We start from the raw sequence: 23,031 nt of genomic DNA on the forward strand, positions 1-23,031 counted from the left end.
ATGTTGAGTCAGTCCTACAGGTGATGAGGTGCATGCAATTCAAAAGGATTTCACAAATAATCACAAGCAGTAAAGGACAATAAATTATCTCAGTTTTCATCCTAGATATTCAGCCTCTAGTTCTCTAGCATTTTATCTATGTCCCACCTTGCTTAACCAACAAGTCTCCGTTCCTTCTTGTGGACTAATCCATCTACGCACTCCTACTCCTTTTGTACTCAGCCTTTTTCAGTTTTCTCCTCTACCACTACTAAGTTTAATACAGCATGCCCTAAACTTAGCTCTCCTGAACTTTGTCCCCAACAGATGACAAAAATCCCCAATCAACTTCCTTGCAAAGAATTCGTACTTAAATACAACAGGAAGTTTTCAAACCCCAACCCTGGAAAAAATACGAAATTTTCAGAAAATGAGGGGACAATAGAAAACAGAAAATACAGAATATAGAAAAACATAGAAATAGAAAATACTAGCAAGCTTTATCAATAAGTAATATAAATACAGTCATTCACTGATAGTGAATCTTACATATTTTCAGATTTTGACACCTAAGTAACTTGGGGAATAGGACTATCACGTTAGGTAAAAGGAAAAAAGACTTCTTACTTCAAACTAAGCTGATCTGTCAACAGGTACACTAATATATGTTTATACATTAGAGAAGAGAATAAAGCCAACAATACATATCACTAAAATACAGATTTCCAGCTGTTTTATGATAATTAATGCACGTGAATACATCTCTTGAAGCTATAAACAACTATTCTTTAGGTCTAGGCCTATGAATCATTAGAATTTCTATGTAAAATGTCTATTTCTATAATCATTCTTAACACTAAAATTGTCAAATTCATTGGATTAATATTCTCTCTGTAAGCCATACAAACGAAGAAATAGTATATCATAATGTAATACATGCATGACATGAAAACAAAGAAACAAATATATAATGATTCTAGCTGTGACACAGTATGTTAGTGACATTGATAAACTGAATCTTCATGCTGATAGCATGTTGTCGTCCCAAATCTATTATGCTTCAGAACTGATGTATTATTATCTCTGGACAACTTTCACACTAGGAGATGATCCCTGCTAGCATAATTTTGGGATAAAATGAAGGGATTACAGACAAGATAAATTTCATTGTATTGTTACCTGAATTAGTATCAGCAAACAGGAATTTCATAGTCCATTTGCTAAAATACTTACATTTGGTGATTCCATTACAAACATACAAAGCATAAACCAGGCATGGTTCTATTAACACTACCTCAGCATTTATGCATCTGAACCAGTATTGTATCATAATTGTTCTACATGGAACAATAGTATTTGGCTTTGTTCTGTTTTAATACGATATGCTTACATTTTTACTTTGAAGAAAATATATTGGGATCTTCTGGCAAATATCTGCAATATCTTTGAGTTTGCTGATAATGGCTGACTAATTGAATTTAACATACCATTCTCTTCCGCTGTTGATTTTAATTTGTGGCTAAGTGAAAGCTTAGGAGTTTTTGGGAGAAGAAAATCAATGTACTGTGTCAATATATATATTACAGATTAATTAGTGGGCAACTGCAGATCTCCTCATTTAATCAAATAGCACATTGTCCCTTTTATAAAGTTAGGAGTTACCATTAGCAAAACAGAATTTGGACATAAAAATTTGATTTTTAGTGGAGTATAAACAAGCAAACAAAAAAAGGTAAATTTATGATCAACAGTTCAGAAATGGTACTGCTTTGTCAGGGTTTTTTTTTTCTTTTTTTGTGTGTGTATGCACCAGAAACTAATTATATTGATTTGGCATAAGAATGCCAAAACACAGTTCCAAAATTAGACACAGATTATTGACAAAGTTAAGTAGATATGGAACAGTTCTACATTGTAAATTGAAATAGTAATTTATATGGAAATCTCTATTTACAGTTACTTACCAGCAGTTGCGATCTCCAACTAGCTGGTAAAAATATTATGGACTAGGTATGTAACTCTTCTTAACTTCTTTGATTGGTCTTCCTTTATGCTATATTAATAATGTCATAATATTTGTAAAAAATATTTACTAAGTAGTAAATAAGTCACAAACTAAGAATCAGATCTCGCAAATGTGTAATCATGCAAATAGTTTGCAATGGCCTGCAGACTTGGGCCATAGAGAATTAATACGATGTCCATTGCATTCTTAATGTCTTAAAGCAAGCAAGATTTGGCAGTCAGAGTTTCCATTTTGTATCTACTATGAGTCAGTATGACATTATTTAGACTAATTTTTAAAAAATCAGATGTAAGGCTGAGTAAGTTTGTTCCAGATGTTTTCCTATCGCAATAATTTTTTTTCAAATCACACTTTGTCTTCTGTGTCAACAGTTAGCATCATGCAAACACTTAAGAGTCACATACCCATAACTGCTATCGTGATATGTTGGAGAAAACACATCCATCTCTATAAGGTTGTCATGACCATTTGCAAGGACTGCTTGACTTTCTAATTCTCTATACATAAAGATACAAAAAGATGAAATTAGAGGTGCAATTTCAAATTAAAGAATGGGATGATCCCACAAAAAAGAATTATACTAATTCTGTTGTGTAACTCTGTGCAAAACTGAATGTGGGATTTATCTGCCTTCCATGATGTCTTCTGAACAACATGCTGGATTGCAGCCTGAAGACACAGTGTTATAAGGCTACCATGAGGTGACCGTTACCCTCTGGTGACCCCTTATTTATGTGCAAGTCCTTGAATAAAATTCCTGACTGCTGCCTGTGGCAAGACAGGCTTAAGGACTGAACAGTGCATAGTGGGGGATGCTGTTTACTTGATGAGGCTGGACCAGAGATGAAGTAATAAAAGTGAACTGAGACTATTAAAAGACAGCCTCTTGCTGGCTATTTGGCACAGCCAGCCAGCCAGCAAAATACGCAGAGGGCTGGCTACCAGAGTGAATGGGGATCTCATGTTCTGCAAATGACAATGTGCAGCAGCAGGAGAGGCAAAGGAAGCATCACAGACTCTGGTTCTCTCAGGGAATAGTGAGGAAATGACGGGGCGAAACGAAGTAAGCCACTATTATTTTATTTAGAACTGCATATTTTTTTTATCCTATCTAAAACAGGGAATGATAACATAAAATACTTGGGTCCATTCTTACTTCAATGACTGTGTACCTCTGAAAACAGGAATGATAAACTCAAGGAATACTGTGCAAATGCTACTGAATTCTGGACTACTGGTGCTTGCCTAAGAGCCAAGGGACAAAATACACAGCATGATCAAATTCCAAGTACTTATGGTGACAGCAAGGGATATTTGACCAGGAAAGATGCCAGAGGGATCAAGCAAAAATCTAAAGCAAGACACTATAGACATCAAAGGAAGCTTATAAAAGCATATGGGCTTGGTGTTTTAGGATTCAAACAGATGCTCAGTGAGAACCCGACAGTAAGAGAATGTCAGAAGAAAACAGAACTTTTTGACTTTAGTCTTTGAAAACAATACTTAATTCCTAATGTGTTTATATAATGATCCCATAATTATGGCATGTCAATTTTTCAAATGCATTCATGCTGTCAGCAATCTAAACAGAGTCCTGTTTCTTGAATTTGCAGATCAGCAACGTGACACACCTACAGTGATAAACAGGGTCTTCAGAAGAGCAGGACTTGAACTCCATCCCCAGTTTGTACCTTTATTATGTACCATGCACCTTCTCAATAGAAGTAACATATCTAATCAAGTCCATGTGTGAAAACCTGGAAGACTTACAGAACAGAACAATTCTGAATTTGATTAAACCAGGCACTGTTTTAGTGGGTGGAATGTGTAAAATAGCTGGTTTGAGCAGACTTTAACCTCTAGCAACACTGTGCTTTTGCAGACAATCAATCAGCCTCTACACAAATTTATTTAAAACTTCCCTGGAAACTATCAACACCCTTTCCACACCTTAATCAATACTGAAGGCAATTGGATCATTGGCAATCTACCCCAATAAAGAAATATGGGTATGTTCATCACACTTTAGGAGTTTCTAAAATCTTCACATTCTAAAATGAATTTTGAATCAAGTTTACAGAACAGGTTTGAAGTAACACATTCCAGGAACTGTCTATACTATTTCTGAGATATTCCAGTATTTTAATTAAATCCTTCAAAATGCTAAAATATTTTCCAGCCATCAAGTATTTCTTCAGCCAATTCCTTCTTTTTTCTTGGCCAAATAAGTAGGTAAGTAGCTGAATACAGTAATGTACCTACCACTCTACTTTTAAGACTAAGTGGTAAAAGAAGACTAAGTAGTATCTGTATAAACTATGAAAAGCATGTTAGTTTCTTGGCTAGTTTCTATAAAAAATTCACAGTCCATCATACAAAATGCAGCCATCTTTGAAATGAGGTATTTTATGCACCAAATCTAGTAAGAAAAAGCAAAGCTCTTCTTTGATTCACTGGCACAATAGCACAGATTCTGGATAAGATTACATAGTATTCTCAGAGATTTATTCCTTGACTGGAATATGTAAATTTCCCCTTCCCAACAAATTGATCTTTTACATTCAGTGCTTAAAATTAATGAAATACTTCCCAGGAAATGCACTAAGAGATGCTACCAGCTTATTTTTATCTACACATTTATGAGTTCTAACATACTTTTCCTCTGTCCATCTCTAACATTCATAATTGATTGTGCATTAGAAAAATTCTGCACATTCAAATATTTAACAGAGAGAGCATTTAAAGAAGTAATTTACTATGTATTTTTAAATATCAGTAATTTAGATTCTACTAAAACTAAGTCATGAGAATGTAACTACTGATACTGGTGCTCAAGAAATCATTACTAAAACTAGTAGGTGAATAAAAACTTAAAGTTCAATGATAATAAAAAACCTACTAACATTTAATTACTAAATCACCTTTTATCATATTGACTGAATATGACCTGACTCATAGTCATTTATTTGCATGACTTTGGCTGTCCAACCAGTAATTCAAGGAACAAAATGGAAAGCTTTTGATTTCTTCCAAAGTTCATACTATTCTCTAGTGCCGGTTCCTCCAGCAGATCTATTGGCTCTACAAATAAACCTAACTTACAGCAGGCTAGGGACCAGTCAAATAGTAAAGATCATTAAATGTGCAATGACGGGTCCTGCAGTCTGCAGGAAACCTGCAGGAAATATTCTCTTACTGTCTTGCTTTTTTTGTTAATGTAGATTTTACTGAGCCCAAATAGAGGGAAGACAATTTCTGCCTCTGCTTGGTAACCTTATTGTCATTTAAAGATGGCATCAAAGATGCAAGAAGCACTCACATAATTCAATTCATTCAAGTTACAGTTTTAGGTGCTCATAAACATTTAAGCAAAGAGTCTTTTTATATTTAAAAAAATGTAAATTGGCGTTTCTGTTGGACATCACTGATCTGTTACCTCACAGTTCATCTACTTAGCCACTAACAGCAATGCTTCACACAAATGCATTAATTCTCATTAATAGTACTTTGCACAGAGCCAAACTGCAGTATGTTCTAGTAAATACACAACTGAATCCAATATTATGAAATACATATTTTGAAGTCACTTTCACTACTACTGCAGGGTGATAGGGACTAAAACCTCCTCCAGGCTTTGCAAATACATCCCTGTCTCCTACATGCACATACACATACCCAGCCAATTCACTGCTCAGCTATACATGACAGCAAACTGTATGTCATTTTTATGCCACCCATCATCAATATGAGCCCATAGAGCCAGAAAGATAGTTGTGTATATATGCTGACATTCACATTCTCTACCTCTAAATGGCTGTCATCTAAGTCAGATAAAAAAAAAAAAGAGAAGGAAAAAACCCCCAACAATAAGCATAAGCTAGAATATTGCTAAAGAGGAAATAAACTTTCTTTTAGTCCAAGAAAAGGATGAAGAAAGAGACCTATCACAAAGTTGTTAATATAGTTGAAACTGAGCCTGAAAATCACACTCAGCAGGGAACCTTAACCAAAAGGGAAAAATCAATGACAAATAAGATGGGTACTTCACCTCCAGAGTTCCAACCAAGTAAGACTATTAGAAAAACCACAGTAGTAGGGCTGTGTCAGTTTTTACATGAAATTTTTACATTTTAACTTATTCGCAAGTGTTCAAAACTTGAACACTCAAAACACTCTTAGGTTTCCATCAGGAATATTTAAAAGATGAAAAGACCTTACAAAAAATACTTAAGGTTGGAAGTGGCATTCTCATTCAAGTAGTCCTACACCTTTTAAACACAATAAAAATATATAAGTCAATAGAAGCAAACATCAAAGACCTTACCCATCTACCTGAGATTAACTAGCATCAGGAAAACATTAAACACCTTTTTCCCACTACAAATTTTTTTGTTCTATAAGAAAATTCTTTCTTAATGTACTAGATTGTTTGAATATGATGATGAAATCTCTTCAGTGGAATGCTGTTCCACAGTGCTTATGTCTCATAACACAGGAGAGTCCAAGAAAACTAAGAAAAGGAACAGCCATTCCAACTGTCTTACAGAGGAGCTGCCTGAAACATCTGTGGTGATAAAAACTACTTAAAAGAGAATCTTAAGGTCATGTATCTTTTAAATTAGTCAAAATCATCTTCGCTATCTATAAAACATAATTTAAAGGGATTCAAAGAATAAACCAAAGGGATTTCATAAACATTTTTGAGAATTACTGTCAACTTCACTATAGTAATAAATGCTCAGTTTAATAACTAAATTGGAATATTATGGCTTCCTTTAATAAAAAAATAGTGCTGATTGAGTGTTACATGAGTACTAATTAATCACTGTAGGTAAATTCAGCTCTGTGCCAGTAAGTCCTATCATTTTTTTTTATAAATCATTCTGCATCTAAAAAAGCTAGTGTCACCCTTCATATTAGCTGCTTCTTTCCTAGAACCAGTTATCAAGGACAAATTTATCATTTATCACCAGAACTGAGTCCTTTTGTCTCACCAAATCCTAGGCACCTTTAAAAACACCTAGTTTCACATAAGTATTTCTTTAAAGGTACCAAGTATAAGAGTTAAAACTATTACTGAAAGTTATTTAACATTTGATCTGTATGATGGTATATATTTGACACATAACATATCTGGCAAGCAAGGCAAGAAATTTCTTCAAACAGGCAAAATTCACAGATTATGAACAGGAAGGAAAATGCTTGTCTGGAAAAATTAATATACTCATTACTTTGGAATAGGACTGTAAGGGAGAAGATTGTCACTGCAGATTTTAGAGTGAGGACATATTTTTTAGGACTGAAAACTTTTCAGTTTTGCTTGCTGAATGAGGGGAAGTATTAGCTGCGGGTCAACTTTCATTAAGCTAAATGTTTTCTTTAGAATTGCCAGAGTCTGGAGTAGTACCTAAGTAATTACCTGCTTTCCAGTGGCGCATTACTGCCAAGCACCCAGCTGTCCTGCAGCTGGACTGACTCAGGTGTGGTTTGCAGCTCGGCGGGCAAAGCAGCCGGCGGGGCCGGACTCTGATTCCTCCTATTTGTCAGTGAGTTTCTGTTAAGTGAGGTGATGGATGGGTGATGCTGTGCTGAATGTTGCTTGTGAGAAGGTGGCAAAGGCTGCAGGGTCGACTGGCCTTGGTTATTTGGAGGTTGTTCTAAGAAGAAAGAAAATTAAAGTTCGTTATACAACATCTTGGCATTTACTACAACCAAAGCAGAACGAGAAATTCAATTTAATCCTATCATCTAATATATTTGCATATTATTCTATTAGCAGACATTCAGTGACATTCTGTAAGAGCAAGCTTACCCTTGATACACCAAGTTCTAATTAATATACAACAGATGGTAAAATTGCTTTTGGTTTTAATTTCAGGTTTTTTTTTTTAATCTGGTTTTATTAACACCTACAGAAAATAGCATCTGACAGATCCCCTAATGTGCCTTTAGACTTCAGCTTTTTTTAACAAACCAACCCTGAAATTAAATGGGTAATTTCAGTAGAACACAAAGGTTTTCAAAATGCATATAATCCCTATAATTATTTAATGGAGTTTTTTAAGCTTTATTTAACTGCAATAAATTATTACAAGCTAGTTGCTAAACAGCAGTAGACTACTCTAGTTTAGTGCATTTCAAATAAGGCAGATCTGCACTATGATCTCCTAATAGATGCTAAGTATTCTTTAGCAGAAGGTCACTCTGTGAAGCAGATGTTGCTTCATGGATATTTAACAGACTGATTCACATCTGATTACAACGTCAGAAGACTCATATACTTAATGACCGTCACATCCATTAGAACACACACAGAACAGATTTTCCAATTTCACACCATGCAATATAACTACAGCTTGGAGGAAGTCACAGGTGATAAGAGAGTCAGGCCATCAAAACAAAAGGAAATATTTTCTGACTTAACCAAAGCACACAACGCCCATGAAGCTTAAACCCAAAACCTCATAACAGCAAAACCTGCAAACAAATACCTCCATCAATGTTAGGTTTTAACAATCTCTTCTGTAAAATTAGGGCAAATAAGTCATAAATTGAAGACAAACCTTTTACAACACAATGCACACAAAATTAAAGAAACCTTGACACTTAATTTACCACAATTTAGCAGTGAGTGATGACACTTAAACATGTAACACTTAACAATTATGTAATTCACATTGCAATATGTTTCCTAAACTAATGTAGCAGAACATACTTCATAATATAAATGCAAGTGTTAAGCAGAGCAGAAGATACAGGGCATGCACTTTTCTTGCAGTGCAAAAGCTTTCAGATAGTTTTTAAATTAGTTGTTTGATTTCCATAAGCAATTCCCTTTTGGAACTGGTTATAACTGCAAATTGTTACAAACTCAATAATAAAACACTGGTACAGAGAACACAGGAAAAGTATTTATGTTGAAACAGACGTTTCCAATAACTTACAGGTGACTACTATAAAATTAACTTAACTGTGAGCAATTTCCCAGGTCGTGAACATAAGATAACACAAAAATGTTAAGAAGTAGACTTAAATAGGAAAAACAAGTCTTTGGAATAATTTCCTTTCTGAGAACCACATTCTCCTTTCCAGTGATTTTTGTGTGGTCAACATGACTTTTGTCACAAACAACAGCAATGCTGAATCTCTCATTAAAAGAATGACAGCATTTATACTGCCAGTAAGATTTTCAACACCAAATCCCTAATATATTAATGAAAAATTCCCATCCAGGTAGGAACTGATCAGCTTTATCTTCACCAACACTGACACAAAGGCTGTCACTGCATGTGATTACAATCACTATCAAGGGCTTTAAGCCACATTTCAACAAGCCAGCTAAAGGAAAAGTTAACAGACCAACACTAGAGCAAAGAATTTTCCCCATAATCTACTTAAAATTTTATCTGATTTAGATTACAAGCTATTTATCAGCTGGTGCAAAATTAATTGTGGCCTTATATTTTGTAATATATAGGTGCATGTGTGTATAAAAAATTATATATGTGCACATGTGTCTGTGTAAGTATTTACACACGTGTATATGCAAATATATCTGTATAAATTATTAATTACACTAATTAAATTACAAAAATTACAGAAAAATGGCAGGTGGGATGAAGAAATTCACATTAATTTATTTTTAATCAGATAGATTAATTAAAATCGTTCTTAGGATCTGAATTTTCTTTTTTATTCTCCTTTTTGACTCTCCTACCTGCCTAGCCTTTTGGGACAGTTTTGCCATGATCAGTGCAAAACCCTCCTCCACTGAAGCTCCTACCAGCTAAAATATTATCCTGACATCCCTCTTGTTCATTAATTTCTCTTCTCATTTACAATCTCTGCTGAAAATCAATCTTTTAGTCTATCATTTTAGTACTAAAGGTCTTGCACCATTCTCTGCTAAAGACAAAGTAAAGGATTAATCATCGTTGTTCTCTTGCACAAAGATGGGTGTGAGTGCCAGGCTTGTCTCAGGTAGGTGTCAGACCTTCCCACACACTCTACTACCAGTGAGGAATACGGATAGTGAAGGTTCTGTAAAGGATATTTATGTACTCCCCAAATAAATGCACAGATCCAATAATTACCCAGATAATGTGCTGGAAGAGTGAAGTTGTATTACTCAGACCATAGGCCAGCTATCGAGGATTTAGATTATTCCCCTATGAATTTACTATGAACCAAAAGGCCCTTCTGCTATATAACATATAAACATTACTGACACTGAAGATACAGAGGAACAAATCAAAGAAATTAGGAGAGGCTAGAAGGGAGCTAGAAGGCCACAGCAAGTGCAATTTAGCAAAGATCACTTGTCTTCCAATCCCACTTTCTCTCTCCATAGGATGCTGTCAAGTGACAATTTCTAGTGTCTGAGGGGGGCTTCAATTGGCAGGGGATCTACAGCTTCCTCAAAATCAAAAATGCCTGAAAAATCTGTAATGATTTATTTCTTTTCTAATTGTGCAAAAGCTACAGGTAGAATTGCATTTAACAAGGTTAGATTTTCTATAAATCAACAGAGGTAAAATCTATATTCCTCTAAATTTCCTCAGTCTTACACTGTCATTCTGAATGAGAGATCACTCAGGACTGCTCTTTGGATCTTTTCTTCAACCGGCCAGATTTCCCCAATACACAGTTCTTCTGATTGCTGCACAATTTCTAACAAAAACCTTAATGTTGCACCACTGATTTGTGAGGAAGAGATAATCATCACAATAGTCATGTTTTGAATACTGCTCTTAAACTGGAGCCAGATTCCCCTTCTCACTCTTTTAAGGAGTTAAGAGCTACAGAACAGCTTTCAGTATTACTGAGGCGCTCACAAAGATATCAGTCTTATGGAGTAAAAGCCTCTCAACATCCCTGTGACACTGAAAATATTCTCACTGCAGAAGCAGGGAAACTGAGGCATATATGTTAGGTGATTCACACAGCTCTCCTGAGAAATCAGCATTACTGCCAGAATAGTTCCAGGTTTTTTTTTGCTTTTCCTACTTAAGGAGTTTATAAGGACATTGGGAGTTGCATGACACGATACGTACTTCATAAACTCTGCAGCACTGGACACTACTCCCTGTAATAATAGCCCTGCATGTGCCACAATGTCTGGTGTCGAGACTCTGTAACTCCTCTTTCCTCCCTATCAACCAGTGTGTTGGAAAATGGGAGTCCTGGAGGGAAATACTTCTTCCCTTGGTTATTGAAAAGACAGCAGCCCTGGGACTTGGCCAGATCTCTCACAGAAAACCACTTATTAGAAGAAAAAGCATTCAAATCTGATAAAGTGCAATTGGGTTGAAATACATAAAAATTATTCCAGAAAGGTACAGTTGCTTTGCTTTAAATTGGATTTTAAATGCTATCTTAATTGAGTTAATCAAAATGGGAATGTCTAATTTACACTAAAAATAAGCAGATATGGGTACAGGTAGGCTTATGTCTAAAAGTGTTAAGTTTAAATTATAATGTTCTTGTTCAGTCTAGACCTTAATGACTGTAGAGCAATCCCATTCATCTTAAAGAGAAGATTTCTGCAGCAAGAAGCAAATGTAAACTGGCCCATCAACCAGCCTGTCAAAGTTCTTCAGGTGCAACAAATAAACTCCATATTTTTGAGGCAGTTGTTGAGTAAGTCAGCATCAATAATTATGTACGTGAATATATGTACTGATCTCGGAAAAGTCACAAGAAATTTTGTCGAAAGCTGTCTTACTACAGTTACATGATTTTTGCAAAACATATTTAAATTGTTATTTACCCTAGGGAACCACAGTGAAGCAAAGCAGCCATTTCAATTGCAGAGGTAAATTATATGCAGCTCTGTAGCTTTTCACAAAACCTTTTCCTCTTTTATTTTTCAAAAAGTAATTTACATTTAATTAATTTTATCATTTAATTGTTACAGAATTTGAACAGCATATGAAGGAGAGACATTTATGATACCTACAGCCATGCGGGGGAAAGGGGTTAATTCAGAGGCAGAAAAGCAGACCAAGTATCCATGAAAAAAAGTAATTTGTTTCATATTTTCTATAACAGAGATCATTGAGACCTGTCAGCTAGCTACTGATGTAAGAAAAAGAGGTGATTTCCATTTGATAAGGATTAGGCTTTTAAACAGTGTATAATTAATGTGAACTTGGAGTTTCCATGACAAACACAAAAGCAAAGTCTTCCATTATGACATAAACATTTCAAATGTGAAAAAAAGAGTTATTCAATATCTATGTCTGAGAGACTCTTAACTCTTTCTGGTCAGGCTGCTCCTTTTCTATTCTCTTAGAAGAGTCTCTGCCATGGTAAAGAAAATATCCCTAATACATACTAGAAATAAGGATCTGGAGTAGACTGAATGTTTTAGAAAACTGGTAACAAAAAATACAACCTTTTGTTTGCAGGTCACTGGTCCCTGGTCTGCTAGCCCCTGACTGCTAGCAGTAAAAAGTAATTTCTCTAAGAACTGGTTTGATTTCCTCAACAAAACCCTTCAATGGACTTGAAATTTTACCTAATTGACACATGGCCGTATCTCCAAAAGAACTGTAAGCAGAAGTGGGATTTACATCAGAAGTCCCTGCAAATTGAAGAGAGTGGGTATTATGACTTAATTAGTCCTAGAGCTCCCAGAGGAGCTCTTTTTTAAACTACCTGCTTACAGAGGGTAAGACAGGCTACCTTGTACTGCTACGGCCATGGCTTCAGGGATTCCGTGGGCAGTAAAACTGATCACTCCAGCTGGGAGCACCTTCCATGAGAAGCCACATTTAATTAATGAAAATGTAAAGAAGGTTATGTGTTCAGAAAAAAAGGGAGTGTTTAAGCGTTCATTTGTAATTAGGCACATCTGTCCTTTGAATGGACCACTGCTTCAGTTTTTTCTGCCAGGGTGTGCAAGGCTCAAAGCTTCCTTTCTGATCGTTTACTACAAGCCATAGGGGTAATTCAAGACAAGTTGCTGTATGTACTTTTTTTGTGGCCAATCCCAAGTATTTGCTTAGTCTTATTCACATCCAAATTGGCTCTGCTCTGCCAACTGCTTTAAGGATCCAAACCACATGCTCAACCCAGGGAATGCGGTGACACACTGCCTACCACCAGAGGAGAGTCCTTTCACTCTGCTTTGTTGTCAGCTTGCCCATCCTTTTCTGCGTGGTTTACAATTAATGGACATAGAGATGGAAACAGAATTAACCTGAAGCCACTGCTGCTGACTTCCCCTTGAAGCACTCTGTGCTCCTGTGCTATATACACGGTGACAAGCATAAGGAGAAGTGACAAGGACACTTTGATCCAGACATGCACCTTGTGTGTGTGTGTATACTATTATAATATAAAATGGGCAAAAGGCAAACAAGTAGCTTGATCAAAGTGCGACAATGCTTGTCTCCTCATCAGTGCAATGCCTGTAGGGTCTGACAATCTGTCAAGCTACCTGGGAGTGAGAAACTCCCAGTGAATTTAATGCAGGATAAGCTCTGAAAGATTGCATTGCCTTGCTTATGATTGCCTTGCTTATGATCCTAAGTTTGGCAGAAATAATAAAGAAAACCTTAATTTTGTTATTTATATTACACATTTTCCTTTAGATCTCAGCATGACTTTACTTTTTAAAGAGAAATAAACGCTTCTGCTCTGAATGGGAAGAATGACTTATTTGATTGTGGAGAAACTCAGAATGATCCCATGGTTCACATGTGGTGTCTGTCTAAGACCAGATGACGAGAGGAGAGAAATAGCTGGAGCTACCTGGAGGGCAGTAGGGTAGTCCCTAACATGCAACATTGGTGTTTAAAATTTAAAATTTTGTGTACTACAAAGTACATGCTGATAATTTCCTACACCCTATAAGGACACTGTTCTTTAATATACACCGGAAGACAAAGAAACAAGTCATGCAAAATAACTGCAAGCTTTAGGAACTGAAGAAAAAATACTTTTACCAATGTCTTTCAGTTGTGTTATCCACAGGAGCTTTATACTTCCAGTTAAAGCTACACTTGTAACTTTGTCTGTTTCACATCCACTGAGCATAGTATTTCCCCTGAACAGCTTCATAGTGATAATATCTGTGCATTCTCAGATGTTTTGTAATTCAGCTCTCCCTAATGTTTTAGAACCTTACTGCAGAAATAGAAAGCACCAGTTACTAGTCTATTCACAAAAACTTTGTAAAGTATGTGAACTGAACTTTAAACTTGCTTGAAAGGCACATCTTTTTGTCCCTGATATTTTTAGTATAAACAAGCTGAAAAGCTATACCCTGTATGATATGTGACCCTATGAAGATAGATAACATAACTTTCTATTTTATGGCATTTACTTTGAAAATCTGATTAAGATAGATGTCTCCAGTTTGTAATTCTTCAATGTCATGTTGTCACAGTTCCCATCAGCAAGATGCTTTAAAGTCTTTCGATTAATATTGTATGCCAGAACTGAAATTACATCCTTTGTCGTTTAGTTCTTAATGGTGCAAGTGATATCTATCAAGTAGTGTTTTATGAAGCATGTGTGATTTTTATTACAGGCTGTTTTCACAAATCTTCTTCAGGTTTCATAAAGACTGTTCATGGTTCACAACAAATATGCCTTGCATTTAAAATCATGCCAATTCTCAATGGAAAATAAACCTTGGATTTTTCAGCAAGGTTTATGAATAGAACAAAACTCTTCCTTAATTTAAATCTGTATATAATCATCTTAATTAGCAAAGCAAAAATATTACTGTAAGCCCCTCCACTTTGCACGAGAACTCTATAGTATAAAAACCCTCCCAACAACAAAAAATGTAATAATGTATTCACAAGTTTCACAAGTAAAATGTTACATTTGCCAAATCTTCTAAGTGCTCTAATATTTAAAATAAAGATGGCACACAGGTAAAACAGAAGCTGCAACATTCCCCTCTAATCCAAGTACAACAAAGATCTCAATTTGCAGCATCCATACTTGTAAAACAAGATACACATAGTCAAAATCTCTTCAATTTACTGGAAACCAAATAGTTAGGGGCAGCTGAGAAGGAATCTTAGGGTTGGCTATTTTTGGTCAACCTGCCATTTAAGCAGAAATCTGCAAAGACAATAAAACTTAGGCCTTAGATGACACATGAGGAGAACATATTTTTCAAGTATTTTTTTGTCGAAAGACATAAAGAACTTTCTCTTGATGCCTAACAAAGTTAGGCAAATACACTGCAGGAAGAAATACTGCCCATTGAGAAGAAAGTGGGCATTTCTTCCACAGATGGTGGTGAAAGGAAAAATCGCAGGATTTACTTCTTAAAGGTTTATTAAATGTTGTTTCCACTCTCTGTTGTTCACTGTGGGAACGGAACCAGCTCACTTTTAAAGCATTTTTTCCATTAGCTGGAATCGATTCTCAAGGCATTCCAACATAAACACCTCCAGCCTGCAACCACTCCATTAACCCCTTCAATACATATGTAACACACAGTCAACATTATGGCAGGCAAAACCTGTTTAAGTTAAATACCATACAGTGATAATGTCTTCTTATCTGGTACTTGTATAGGGGCTAACAAAAGGTAGTTACAAAAGCATGTGGGGCAAAAGAACTCAGATTTGGAGAACAAATACACCCGGCTCAAGGAAAACCACTGATGTTACCATCCATAAGGCAGACATTTAAAGTAACAAAGTAAACTGGACTTTGCCAGTTTTCAACTGAATTGTGGAAGCTTAATCAGCTTATGAAAGCCGAACCCGAGATAAATATTTCAGCTTCAGTGAAAAAAGCTATAGTGGAACTAGTTCAGCAAACAACCTTCCTAATAGTGGCCTCTTTATCCCCAGAAGGATTTAAGAAGAAAGATGAAAAAAGAAAAACACAGAAACACTGCTAAAGTAAATTGAAATTTAACCTGCTGGGGTGACATGCTTAGGATTTTGCTTCACAAGAAAATGAAATAAAACGGAGAATATAAAACCCATGATGGCAACTATGCACACAGGATAAACGAGAAGCAATAGTGTACTTCCAATCCTGCTGTTGTATTACAGGAATGCCATCTCCTTCCACCCCAGCCTAACCCACACAGTAGTTAACAGCAATACGAATAGACATTACTTATATCCTCTTTTTAGGACCTGAGGTTTGTAAAACCAAACAAAATCCTCCACTGGTAAAATGTCATTGACTTATTTCCAACAATTTACCTGGAGATCAAACTGGGAAAAGTTGGTATCACACTGTGAAAAATGAGAAAAGCTTGCTCACTTGAGATACAAAAATGACACTCAGCTTACATTATCCAGAGATTCAAAATATAATAATGCAGCCTTCAGTGGTGTGCTCCTGGCCTGGCTTCTCCACAGTGGAGTTCAGATGTTTTGCATGACTGTGGGCTCAGGGTTTTTTTCCCCACTGGGGCATAGCAGTCTCCTAGAGCAATAGCCTGTGAGGAGGGCGATCACCAAGACCACAGGCTTCACTTAGCCATAGTTTTTTCCATTCAGAATACACCTTTCTGCATCTTCATAAATTAAATCATCTTTCATCCTTATTTAGAGTCAGAAGTGAGAAAGTTATGCAATTGTTCCTAGCTTCAGACAATCTTCTTTGCTGCTAACTGATGGAAATGAGTGGAGAAACATGTTTTCAGTTAACAAATTGAAGGCTAACTCTTTAATCAGAGAATTCAGGTTTTGAAATGAAAGAAAACAAGACATGAAGTCCAGCTGAAAGACTTTGTACGGGGAGAAAAAATTCAGCTTTCTAAAATGGTGACAGGGGACTGGAATCAATTTGAAAAACTTTTGAGTATATAGCCAAAACCTGCCTGTAAAACACAGGTAAAATGATGCAGAGTATGCCATTACCCGCTTTGCTCACCCTGCACCTTATGCTTATTCTGAATACAGACAGACATTTAATTTTGACTGCAAAAATTGTGATTTATAAATAATGTCAAAAAGAAGAGCCATGCTTCAGCTGTAAGCGGAATAAGTTCTACGATTCAGTCACAAAGACTGTGTGCTAATATGTGTAGTCGTCCCGTACCGCATGCTTAACTGGAGTTCAATGCAGTTTGCATTGCAAAGTCTGATGTATGACTTCTTAATAGATTTCTTAGCATTTTCAAGTGTTAGATAATTTTGGTTCTTATCCAAAATCATTAATCCAGAGTGAGCTATGTGTAAGTTTATCTTCTGATTTTATTTCTTACCACTTCCAAGAAAAACAATTTACCAATGCTATTTATTTTAGAGGCATAGTCACTACTGTACAGGTTAAGAAAACCTAAACTCTTAAAACCTTTAACCTGAAAAATTACACTCACAAGCCATGATTATGTAGTGCTTACAGATGACACAACCAGTGCTGCAAAAACTTTCTGCCCAGTGAATAAAAGAGCATCTAAAGGCTCTTATACTACTAAACCTGACTTTTACTGACATATGGCTGACATTCATGAAGAAGGAGCAAACCCCTAGTTTTCCTCAACTTCAAGAGCCAGAGGAAAAATTCTGCAATAAATAAGTCAACTGAAGTTTTTGTCATGGACTTGCAATAGTTAATGCCACCCCTTCAATATTTTGCAAATTTACAAATCCAAAAGCAGTTTGAAAGGCCCCTAAAATTAGTTTATAATAAGCAATTAAATTCTTTACCAATTTCTGCAAGCTCAACCTTGTCTGTACACACAAGGCCACACTAATAAAATCTGTGAAAGATAAGCTAGGAATGGGAAAACACAATATAAAACTTCTAAGCAAAAACAGGTGAGTTTGTTTCATCAGATTTGAAAGAACTCAGATAAGAGGGATTCATGTTTTACTTTGGAGGAAATGAAAATGGAACAGGGGCAGTGACATGAAAAGAAAACCATGTGGGAAAAAATGGTAGAATTGCACAGAAAAGAGGTTGAGTGAATAATACACAGAGGAGACCTCACGAAAGTGAAGAGATGAGAGAAAAGTTCTGAGAAAAATGAGAAATCATATACAATTTCATTGGAAAATCATAATAATCAAAGTTTTATGGAAAACACAGAAGTGAGATGCTTACTCTGGCTTGACTTTTAAAAAAGCAATTTAATCCTGGCCTCTAGAGTTAAGGCAAAAATTCTTACAGACTGCAGCTTGGGCCGTACAGCAAGAGAGAAGAAAAGCAGTAGGTCACCATATGAATTTTTGTCTCCAAATCAATTAATTGATCTCTTATCAAGTATAAGAAATATGCAGATTATGAAAGACAGGAAAAGAATAGGGAACCAAGCTTCCAAAATAGCTTTTAAATACTTTTTCTCTCAGCTGTGTCAAGGAAGAGAAATGCATAATAGGGGGAGGCCTCCACAAGAGCAAACTGAAGAACTATTGTTCTCTAATGACTTTAAATAAGCTTTTTAGGCTTACATGTGAATTAGAATTTTGCTCTTCCTCTCTATGAAAAAAAAACCAACAAAACCACTCTTGATTTTAGTAAGATATTATTCTATTCTAATGACAATCAAATCTAGTTAGGTATCAATCAAAAGAACAAATCCATTGCAAAAGATTTCTTAAAAGGTATTCTGGGTTTCCAGTACAGCTGCTTCCCTTTTCAGAAGGAAGATTGAATCATTAACCCTCAAATCAAACCTCAACTTTGAATTGCTGAGAGTTGAAACAAAAACTACCTTTCAACCTGACTGCCTCAGTTCATGTAACTTATCAATAAAACTCTCCCCTACCTAGCACAGCATTTTAAGAAAATCTATAAATTCAGAGGTGCAAGTGGACATGGAGAGTGATTTTATTAGACATTTGTATGTGTTCACTATTTATATTGCAAATGCTGTGAAGGACAGTACTACACTGAACAGTTTAAACAGACTATTGTAATTAATGATAATAAACAATTCTGTTCAATATGAAACAAAAAGTTAAGGGTGAAAGTTCATAATTTTAAAAGAATTTATAAAACATAGAAAAATGAGAAAATTAGTTTTTCTTACACTTAAATTCTCTACATATTTTCATAAATGACGATAGGTTTTGTCTTTCCTGTATGTATTTTCAGTGTCCTAGTTGTGTTGCTGCTACAAAGCTGTTTCTAGCAGATGATCTTCTGATCTTCCACATCAGTTTCCAGCTAAACTTTACAGCTTCTTGCCTGAACCAAGCTCCTTAAAAAAACATGGCTGATTCATGTCACAGTAAGCTGTTCCTCTTAATAACACTGCTGTAGTTCTCAGACAGACATTCACAGAACGAATAAGAAGTAGGGAAATCACAGCTCACTGCTACCCGCTTCGATTTAAATAGCCAACTAGATAGTATACACAAAAAAGATCCCAAAAGAGCAGAGCTGAAGTATTTTTTTGAAAATAAAGTTTTTGAAACAATGGCAAAAATTCACAAATAAGCACAAAAAATATCATCTCCACGGTGCAGTGAAATGTGATGAAATCTCTCATCTACCATTAGCAAATGCAAGCTGAATTCATTCCATGACGCTCCTGACTTCCAAGCAACTGCAGCAGCAAAAGAGACGTTGCTGCTTCTTCTGGGATAAGCAAAGGCTAAAAAAATGATTAATTACAGTTTTACATCCTTCTGGCAGAATTATAGATTCCACATATTATTTAGTTCTTAAAAAAAGATTGATCTGAAACCTCCTAATAGTAACCTAATTTCCACATATGCAGAATTTGCATTTCAAATTACTTGATGTACAGGAAGTGTGTAAACTCCCTTTATACCTAACAGCTGTCATTTCACCAGTAACAAATTTGGCAAAAGCATTTCTAGGTATGCTAGGAGAGCACTTGCGAAGACAGCTTGCTCACCATGTAACACTGCTGATTTATGAAGCAAGCTATGCCCCAGTCAAGGGGGACAAGATTTTACACAGGCACAGAGCCAGCAGAGATCTGAATGACTGCACTCCCTGAAAGCCTGCTGCCTTCCACTTGTGGGGAAACACCTCTCTATTTCTAGCATAATCACACCCCCTCCACCTGAACATGTTTCCTGGGTCCATCTTCTGGCTAAACTATCATAAAGGAAAATATCTTTCTTTTTGTCTTCCACTGAAACTGCAGCACTGGTGAAAAGGAACCCGTGTGTGGGGGTGGTACATGATTGCAAGGGAAACAGATGGTCTCAAGCTGAGAAGTCTGGTATTTAACATGCTTTTGTAACTACCACTGGGGGCTAAAACCAAGCATTTCAGGACGAAGAATTGTTTCATGGTAAGATCGCAGCAGAGCATGTCAGGAAATCTCTTTTTTTATTCCTGGCATAGCCAGTGGCATGATCACAAGCAAGAGAGAACCTTTGTTTGTCCAGCGGTCTTGCTGCTGAAACTGGTTAACAATACCTGCCAAGGCACAGAGGGCTGCAGGAATCAGTTATGTGCCCAACAGCTCTTTTCTGCTCTTGGAATGGAAGAGGTTCTATGAGTAAAGGTCTTCTGCTCTCAGACCAAATTTACAATGAGAAGTGCTCAGACAAACGTGTTTGCAGAGAAGTGGAGGAAGGGTAGGCTGTGTCTGCTGAGGGGTGACTCCACACTGCTGCCAGATTGCGGAATAGGAGGGGATACTCAGAATACCAGATTTCTTTCTGATATAGGTCAGGTTTCCACCACCTGTGGGTAAAGAAGCACATGTAACCCATCCCACCTGCTCCCTACAGAACTGCCTGCAGCCCAACTTCCTAGCTCCATACAGGTTTAAGTGTGAAAATTTCATGTGCACATCCTTACCCAAGGTGCAAGGTTTCACAGCTTACAAGTGGCATCACAGGAGAATGTCTTGTCTTCCACAAAGATAAACCAATCTCACAGACAAGGTAACATTTTTCAGGAAAATACTGGGTTGCTTTATAATCTCAGGTGAATTAATCTGTTAGGGATTCACACTTTGGAAATACAACTCCAAAGAAATTAAATACAAACAAAAAGGAAGACTTCGAGGTACATTAGCTGCAAAAATTCTCGCAGAAGCAAATGCTTTTAGAAGCCACAAACATGTACAATTAGAAGCATTTCTGAAAGCTGAAAGCCTAAATAGCTGTCAGCAACTTCACCAGCAAGTGCAAGTCATTTACAACAGCAAGCAGACAGATTACCAAGATAACAGAAGCACTGATTAATTGTGTAGCCTAAACTGGCAATGAAAACAGAGTAGAGCCCTGTATGTGTGAATATTTATTTTTAAATAGGTATGTTTCAGTTCCAAGTTTTCCTCTTTTAGTTGTTACCATTTAATAATAATCATTGAATCAAACTGCTCTTTTAATTTTTGAAAATGTTTAGAAGTAAAAACCTGACTTTGTAGATAGCCTCCTCAAGACTTTTCAAATCTCTTGAATACCACTGAAATACTGAACAGAAACTAAGAGCTATTTTTGAGTTGCTACAACAGTTACAAAATAAGATGCTTGCATTGCAATATTCTTCCATAACATCACAAACTTCAAGCATGGATTCCAAAATATTTTATAGCTCTCAGTAAAATCTGGGTGAAGATCTATTGAATTTTGGTAAGTACAGACCTTTTCATGGCACATTACATGTATCATACACACTTCTTTAGAGACAAATGGAAAATCTCAAGAGTTTTCATGGTCAGTGGTTTATATTCAGAACCTTTTCTAGCTGTACAGAACTTCTGAAACAGACAAAGAATAATTTATCTTCAAAATACCCACAGTATGCTGGTTTTGACTGTGTGGAGTCCTACACGACAAAACACAAAAGTGAACCAAATCAGTTTGCAGAAGTGACTTGAAGTGAAGCTGGCTTTAGGCATTGCTGAACAAGAAAAGTGGCCAGTTCTTTATCTCTGTACTGACTCAGGGATGATGGCAAACTCTCTGTGGAGGTGGCTACAACAATGGAAACAGGCCAAGTGGAGAGATACACCCCTCTGGGCTGCTGAATTATGGCAAGATATTGGTTGCTTGGGCATAGAATGTGATTGTAAAAGTACCTCACAAGATGCTCACGAACCTAAGAGTCGGGGCAGGGAAGAACACTGAAAGAATGAACAGGCGACCAAGCTGCTAGAATTGAAGTGGCTCAGATGGAGATGGACTGGGAACACAAGGGTGGGCTGTTTTTATAGTTTGATGGGCTGATGATCCAACAGGACATTTAGGAAGGGATGCAACAGATAAATGGGCTTGTGGCCGAGGGATTGAACTTAAGTACAGATGCCATAGCACAGGTTATCCAAGAATGTCAAACATGTACTATAATCAAACTAGTAAAGCAGCTAAAGCCTTTTTGGAATAGAGGGTGAAGGCTGAAATAATATGGGGAAGCCTGGCAGATTGATTATATCACACTACCATGAACCTGTTTCACCATGTGCTTATAATGGTGGAAGCGACCCTGGATGGTTGCAAACATACTGTGTGACCCACGCCACTAGTTGGAATACTATCCTGGGCCTTGAAAAGCACGTTTTATGGTCACACAGCACCCCTGAAAGAACTGAACCAGAAAACGGGACTCATTTCCAAAACATTTCATAGACACATGGCATTGAGGGGGTATATCACATCCCCTATCATGTACCACTCTGGGAAAACTGAATGATGATTTAAGTTGCATGTTATGGGAATTGCTATATCTGGAATCCCTGGTTGCTAGCTGGGCTAGGAGCAGGGGGAGGAGTTCACTGCAACGTTAAACCCTATAAACTGGCCCAAAGGGACCAGGGGTGAAGATGGAAATGTATATATCTCTAAACTGTTGTAACCCATGATTTGAGTTGTATTTTTAGGCATTAATACAGTATTAACTATCTAAGCCAATGGAGGAGAAGCCTTAAAATAAGCAGTTGCAATGCAGCAGTGACTAGACCTGAGTTGCCTTTGGTGCCCAACAGCTCCATGCAGCACATCGCCTCTCCTGTCCTGAGTGACCACTAGAACAGATGGAGGACCAAGTCATGGACTAAATGAACTCAATGGACATTAGTGGATATTTATGGACTTTTTACAGACACTTCACAGGGGTGGTTGATAGACTAAAGGAATGATATCTCTATATTGTATCAA

General features: G+C 36.6%; 1 protein-coding gene across 32 annotated transcripts in view; it reads right to left on the reverse strand.

The window, feature by feature from the left end:
* Window positions 1-23,031, reverse strand: part of TENM3 (teneurin transmembrane protein 3) — a 1,328,112-nt gene that overhangs the window by 132,986 nt on the left and 1,172,095 nt on the right. For 26 of the 32 annotated variants that reach the window (XM_048302939.1, XM_048302936.1, XM_048302938.1 and 23 more), the window contains 2 exons: window positions 7,425-7,662; window positions 2,410-2,502 (listed from right to left, as the gene is read on the reverse strand). In XM_048302939.1, coding sequence (XP_048158896.1) covers window positions 2,410-2,502; window positions 7,425-7,662 — 331 coding nt within the window. The remainder of the gene's footprint in view (window positions 1-2,409; window positions 2,503-7,424; window positions 7,663-23,031) is intronic. The other 6 variants (XM_048302967.1, XM_048302950.1, XM_048302964.1 and 3 more) reach the window with 1 other exon arrangement.

Source organism: Corvus hawaiiensis, chromosome 5 (genome assembly GCF_020740725.1).
Source record: "Corvus hawaiiensis isolate bCorHaw1 chromosome 5, bCorHaw1.pri.cur, whole genome shotgun sequence".
Taxonomy (NCBI): Eukaryota; Metazoa; Chordata; class Aves; order Passeriformes; family Corvidae; genus Corvus; species Corvus hawaiiensis.